This window comes from Lygodium microphyllum, chromosome 14 (genome assembly GCF_053477565.2).
Source record: "Lygodium microphyllum isolate KBCC chromosome 14, Lygodium_microphyllum_v1.1.10, whole genome shotgun sequence".
Lineage (NCBI taxonomy): Eukaryota > Viridiplantae > Streptophyta > Polypodiopsida > Schizaeales > Lygodiaceae > Lygodium > Lygodium microphyllum.
The window spans coordinates 47,165,081-47,172,325 of NC_141148.1; the positions used below are offsets into that span (position 1 = coordinate 47,165,081).

Sequence of the window (7,245 nt, forward strand, 5' to 3'; positions counted from 1 at the left end):
TTATTATCACAAATGCTTCCAAAAGGAAACAAATTGCCAACTAAGAGAGAGCAAGCAAGATATTACTTGACATCTCTGGGAGGCCTCGATTATGTCAAGATCCATGCATGTGTCAATGATTGTGTCTTATTTCGTGGGATTTATGAGTTCGCACGAGAGTGTCCTGTTTGTGGCGAATCAAGATGTGAAGTGGAGATGAAGTTAATGGATGTGCCTCGTAAGGTTTTGCGACATTTTCCAATTGTTCCACGTATTCAACTTATATTCAAGTGTAAGTCTATTGGAAAGCTCATGTCATGGCATGCTTGTCATCGTTCAAGTGATGGAAAATGGAGGATCCCTGCTGCAGACACACCGACATGGCAACATATAGATAATGTGTGGCCCGTTTTCAAAGAAGAGCCAAGAAATTTGAGATTTGGTTTAAGTATGGATGGAATCAATCCATTTGGCATCAAAAGCACATCATAAAGTGTATGGCCAGTGGTATTGGTGAACTATAATATTCCTCCATCCATGGCAATTAAAAAGGGATATGTAATGTTGTCCCTTCTGATTCCTGGAAAGCACAAGGTAAAAAACATGGACATTTACTTAGAGCCTTTGATTAAAGAGTTAGAAATGTTATGGGAAGGTATTGAGGTGCAAGATATAAGCGCATCTGCATCCTCTAGAGATTTCACGTTGAAGGCCATGTTGTTGTGGACCATGCATGACTTTCCAAGATACAGATAGTGTTCAGGTACATGTATATAACTCTATATTTGAAATTCAAGACTTGAATCAATTGCATTTTATTAATTCACTTGTTTGTTCAGGTTCAACCATATCAAGATATCATGCATGTCCTATTTGTGGTCCCTCTCTAGTTTCCTCTAGGCCGGCACGTTTAAAGAAGGTTATCTACGACAATCATCATCGATTTCTTCCTATTGACCATCCCAAATATGTTTTCCCTACTGATGGAATGACTCCACAATCTCTAACCATTCGAGATTGGAAGGAGAGATGGCTTAATGCCGACAGCCACCCTCCACTCGGCATGAGTCGGTAAGAAGTGCATTTCTATCGATTGACTTTAAAGTATTTAGCATGATGAATTGTTTACATAATATATTGTTTGTTTGTTAGGTTTTCTATATTTTTTCGTCTTTCATATTGGATTGAACTTAAGATCAATCACCTGTTGGACCCCATGCACATATTCAAAAATGTTGTATCTACATTATGGGATCACTTGATAGGGGCTCGTGATTCAATCAATGTAAGGGAGGATTTACCTAACATTGGTCACATGAGACGAGCCTGGCCATGCATTGGACCTAGAGGAAAGATTGAGCTACCCCATGCACCTTGGATGTTGTCAAAGAACGAGGAAAAAATAGTGAAGGAACAAATATGCAGCTTTCGAACACCCACAGGATGTATGAGATGTCTCAAGGGAGCCTTCATAAAGAAAAAGAAAAGAGGTGTGGAGCAACTATCTGGTTTGAAGTCCCAGGATCGGTACAAAATGATTCAAGTAAGGGTATCTCTAACCATGAATATAGTAATTAGTGGAGTAACTATGTGTAAACTTTGGGGTATGATGACTTTTTCCTCAACTAATCATTTGATCTATGAATATTGTTTACATTCAGTTCGTACTTCCTACTAGCATATCCCATTGTCTATCCAAAGATGTACGTGATATCATTTACAAGATAGGAGAGCTTGTGAGGTGTGTATACATTGTATGTTTTCATTATATATCTTTCAATTTCTACACAAAAATAAACAATTGTCAAATACATCCTGACAGATACGTGAGCTCGAAGGAAATTGATCCAAACACATTGCAAGATGCTCGAGTATTATCTGTTGAGGTGGTTTGTTTGGTGGAGGAAATTTTTCCTTGATCCATTTTGACTACTCAATTACATTTACTCGTACATTTGATTGATGAGATCACACTTTGTGGGGCAGTTCCTGCAAGGTGGATGTTTTTTCTTGAGCGCTTCATGAAAACCTTGAAAGATTTTGTGAGGCAAAAAGCACGGCCTGAGGGAAGCATGGCTAAGGGTTGGTTATTTGAATACCTCTATAATACCTCAAGGAAAAGGAATGAGTAAAGTGCTAACAAAAGAAGAACTTCCTAAGTTAAATAGTTTTTGTGTGCTCAATAGTGATGTAATGAGAAAATGGGTGACACTATATAATGAAGCAAGGGTAAGAAGAAAAAGCGAAAGACATGCATTTCACACCAGATATGGACATAATGTCTCATTTCTAGATCATCTAAATGTGCTCCCACATCATATTGATATAGATTGGTTACATGAGGAAATGGAGAGAATGGAAAAAGAGGAGGAAATTAATATATCTCAAGAAGAGTAGGAATTCGCACGATGTTGCTTATCAAAGGTGAGACATACTATCAATTAATTTGTTGCTATAAGTTATATTTTATATAAAAATTTGACATGTTTGATCTTAATCTTTTACTACTAGTGCACATTATTCAATGCTATTTGGTGTGAGGGTAAACATCTTCGAACTCAGCGTATAGATGAAAAGAGAAATACCCAAGATTGTAGTGTCCTTGCTCACTTCGAGGATGCCAATGGTACCATGGAAGGTTATTGTGGCTTGATCCAAGATATTCTGAAGCTTGACTTCAGACGATTCTTTATATATGTACTGGATGTGAAGTGGTTTAAAGAAGTGGTAACAAATGGTAAGCATTGCACAATCAGGCGTCATCCAAGTGGTTTTGTAATCATTGACTCTACAAAATTTCACCAAAATAAGAATGACGCATTAGTACTATCTCAACAATGCGAGCAGGTATATATGCAAAAGCTAAATTTTTTATATATATACATATGATACATATACATAATATAATAAGTATTTAAGTTTCTTACTTTTATTTTTCAAATACAGGTTGTGTATCATCTAATGGTAAACAATAACCGATGGTGGTATGTCATCCCTATATCTAATCATTCAAAACCAATATATGGTAATATTACCGACATAGAGATAGCAAATGAAAATCCAACAATTAATGATGATGTACATGATGACACCATAATGGATGATATGCGTGATATAGTACAAGATGAACCCCGTGAGGATGTTCAAGGAATTGTAGAAGAGGACAATAATGTGATTGATGATATTGATGAAGTTATTGAGAAATATAGCAACCTCTTGGTAACATAAACCTAGAAGTAGATAGTTTAGCAAGGGCTGATCTCATTGAAGATGAGATGGATCATTCACTGTAACATACTTAATTTGCTTAATGATTCAATGTGTATTCTTAATTCTATGGAAAATATCATGCGCACACATGCATACTCAAGAGTCAATAGTCAATTTTAAAGCTAAATTGAATTTTTCATAATAAAAAGGAAGTATTTTTTATCATCTTCAAGTAGAGAAACTATGAGATACATGCAATGCTTGCTACTAATTGTATAATAAGGTTTCTGTCCCTTGCCGCTAATTACTTATATCAGGCTTGTCAACTAGAGGAATTGCCATTCATTAGAGAGCAACGCAAAACTAATTATTAACTCTGGTTTTTTTATTATATGAAGTCCAATTTCAGGTGGTTAAATAATTACGCGTCTGAAGACATGCCTATATTCGTGTCTATTTGCGCGGATATATAGACGCCAAATTCGCATCTATTTACACACTCTTTTACACACGCATATAAACACAATGATAGACGCACCCGACTTTGCGCGTCTAACATGCGCGTATATGCCTCGTTTCTGTTGTGGTGAATGTAATGGCCACAAATTTTGAATCAACACCATATTAGAGAATTTGAAAATTCTCAAAGTCCTTATTTCAAATAAGTGATAAATATTTCACCATGTGGCTAAATCTTGTTCCATATCTGAAAGTGGAATTTGGGAAGGTAGCTTATATAGTATTTGGGTGTAGAATCCACCTTTAAGAAAGACCATAAGATTTGACAATGTGGTCAAATGATAAAGCTATTGGGGATTCCCAAAGTACAGGGAAATTCCCAAATTCCCTAATATAGTGTTAATATATACATAAAGAATATGTTTTTAAATTCTAACATATTATTTATCACTTGTAATGGCTTTTGTAGGACTCGTGAGTCATATAGCTACAATGGGCATATGTAAATGTGGTAGAAATGGTATTAGAACTCATCTAAATGCAAGTAATAGCAACTAAAAGGGCTTCTACTCTACATGTGTCTCTCTTTCTCTCTCTCTTTCACTCACTCACACACACACAAACTCTCTCTCTCTCTCTCTCTCTCTCTCTCTCTCTCTCTCTACGAGCTTCTTGGATGAAAAGTCTCTCTTAAAGGTTATTTTTCTCCTGATAAAAAATGTATAGCTTGGTGACAAAAGAATCAAATGTTGCAACAACCCTAAGTTAGGGCCTCCCTTACGAACCAAGATAAATTTTCATAAACGAAAAATAATACTATTTTTTTTTTCCACCCTAAGCTAGGAAATTAACCATAGCACCCCTCCAACCATACCCAAATGCCTAAATTTGTGTCAATAGGTTTCACTATTTAATTAACGTTTATATAAAATAAGCTGAATATTTGGCCATCTAGATTTTGACTTGATCAACAAAAAACATATAGGTTTCAATGCCTAAATAAGGAGACTAGGTTATGTGATCAACACAAATAATAGGCCATCAAAGATACATGGTAGCTAGAGTTAGATATGAAAATTTTTGTCTCAATTGTGAATGAAGAGGAGAGGCGTGGATCATACTCAAATATTCATGAATAAAAGCATTAATATTCAAAAACAATAACACAAATATTATTTAAGTAGATAAGGACTCTAGTTCAAAGATCAATTGGAGCAAGAGAGAGATTATGTTCCTTTCATGTCAGAGATTGTTATGTTACACCACTCAAATAATTTGTCAAAGACACCAACCTCACAAATTTATTTGGCTACAGTAACCCCACTCAAATAATTCATCAAGGGCACCAACCTCTCAAAGTGCTTTGCCTTTACTAATCCCCATCAATGAAGAATTATGCCACATATTCTGTAGTTTGCTAGACAATGAAGTGTATTTGAGAGTTGAAGCATGTTGTGCCACACTTGGAGGACCCCCTATCAGTAAGAATCCATGTACCTTTGGAGATTAAAGACATCATATTCAATAGAATAGAATCCATGCTCTATCTCAATAGGAAGATCGACATATATCTCCAAATTTTCATCAATCTTCTTTGGAGGTGAAGGAGGTTTATGATCATTAGAATTAGTAGACTCACAAAGCAAGTAAGGAAATGCACTAAGCAAAAACTGTGTTTCATCTGAAACTTTTGACGACCATGTGCCACCCATAGTCTTCTCATAAAATATAGCATCACCACTAATGATAACCTTTTGAGTAGAAGGATCATAAAATTTGTAACCTTTGGAATGATCTGAATAACCAAGAAAAATAACCTTCAAACCTGGAGGATCCAACTTATGTCGAGTGTCATGGGGCACATGAATATAAGCAATGCAGCCAAATGTGCAAAAGCGAGAGACTGAAGGTGTCTTCCCTGTCCAGATTATTATAGGAATTTTACTAGTAGGTGCAGTTGTTGGAAGATGATTTTGAATAAAAACGGTTGTTAGAAGTGCTTCAGTCCAAAACTTTCAAGACAAACCAGAGTCTATAAGCATGCAACATATAGCATTAAGAATAGTGCAATTTTTGCGCTCAATAACATCATTTTGCTGAGGAGAATAAGGAACTGTAAACTCATGATGAATACCTTGATCCTTACAGAAGTCATCAAATAGATTGGATATATATTCACCGCCATTGTCACTGCGAAAAGTCTTTATAGAGAATCCAGTTTGAAGCTCCACACCTATCTTGTATTGTTTAAATATAGATAAAGCCTCAAACTTATGTCAAAGAAGATAGACATGTGTGTACCGTGAGAAATCATCAATAAAAGTTATAAAATATCGATATTGAGACTTTGAGACAGGAAAAGGACTGCAAATATCGGTATGAACCAAATCCAAGAGAGCACAAGAATGTGATGAAGTAGAAGTGTGGAAAGGCGAACGATGGTGTTTTCCAAGTGCACAGTACTCACATATTTCCATATGTGGATGAGATTTAAGATCCATACCTTGCACAAGACCATGACGATGAAGATCAAGAATTTTGGCAAAATCGGAGTGTGCAAATCGTTGATGCCATAATTTGCAATCTGCATCTCCAGGGGCAGTAACAACATTTGCAACCGTATCATTCAATGATAGCTCAAATAGATTACCATGTCGAGGAGCCACTACTATAGTATGTGCGTCTTTCTCTATACGACATTAATTATGATCAAAGACAACAAAAAAACCAAGATCAACTAGACGAGCAACAGAAAGAAGATTTCTTTGCAAATCTGGAACATGAAAAACTCCTCTTAATATTCTAGTGGATGAAACAGTCCCCAGATATAAATCACCGACTCCTTTGACTTGGCAAGTCGAATCATCCACAAGGTAAACAAACTTCTTGACAGGAAGAGAATGATAATTGTGAAGCCATTGTGATTGGTATGTCATGTTTCTAGTGGCACCTGAATCAACGATGAATAGAGAACCATCATGAACATGAAGTACCTTTTCTGGAGAGATATCATGATGGACGAAATTGAGCTCTTGATGAGTATTATTATCATCAATTGTAGTTTGTTGAACAATATAAGCTCGAGAATCTTCTTCATCATATCTGCATTTATAACAACGACGAGATGGATGATCTGTATGTGCACAATAATCACAAGGAGAAAAAATTTTGGACGAGCGAGGTTGCTTTGTAGTAACTCCATGCTCCTCATCATATTGACGTGCCCAGCAATCAGAAGCCACATGGCCTTTATTATCACAATAAGAACAATGTTTGTTAGGATAAACAAGACGAGAAGATTTACCACCTTGATTAGGGCTTCCACCCTGCTGAAAACGTGAAGCGGGACACTTGCGAGCAACAAAAGCAGCATCAAAATCCCTTTGTTCGCGAGTGACCAAAACAACATCAGATTTTCCCAAATGATGCTCATGACATTGAGAATATTCAATAAGAGATATACATGCTTTGTCAAAGTGGATATCATCCTTGTTAGACAAAATAGTGATGATATTGTTATATAAAGGATCTTTGATGGTATGAAGAAGTTGAGTAACAATCTATTTTTTAGCAACAGGAGTGCGGGCAGCACTAAGC

The 7,245-nt window shown here is 36.1% G+C and overlaps 2 protein-coding genes across 2 annotated transcripts; both read left to right on the forward strand.

The window, feature by feature from the left end:
• Window positions 1–671: 671 nt before the first annotated feature.
• Window positions 672–2,343, forward strand: LOC148025573 (uncharacterized). The gene is made up of 5 exons (XM_087692101.1): window positions 672–742; window positions 819–1,050; window positions 1,245–1,522; window positions 1,641–1,720; window positions 1,802–2,343. The coding sequence occupies exons 3-5, from the start codon at window positions 1,295–1,297 to the stop codon at window positions 1,896–1,898; spliced, it is 405 nt and encodes a 134-aa protein (XP_087548227.1). The 5' UTR covers window positions 672–742; window positions 819–1,050; window positions 1,245–1,294; the 3' UTR covers window positions 1,899–2,343.
• A 142-nt stretch (window positions 2,344–2,485) lies between these two features.
• LOC148025574 (uncharacterized) lies at window positions 2,486–3,256 on the forward strand. The gene is made up of 2 exons (XM_087692102.1): window positions 2,486–2,826; window positions 2,926–3,256. The coding sequence occupies exons 1-2, from the start codon at window positions 2,611–2,613 to the stop codon at window positions 3,205–3,207; spliced, it is 498 nt and encodes a 165-aa protein (XP_087548228.1). The 5' UTR covers window positions 2,486–2,610; the 3' UTR covers window positions 3,208–3,256.
• The last annotated feature ends 3,989 nt before the right edge of the window (window positions 3,257–7,245 follow it).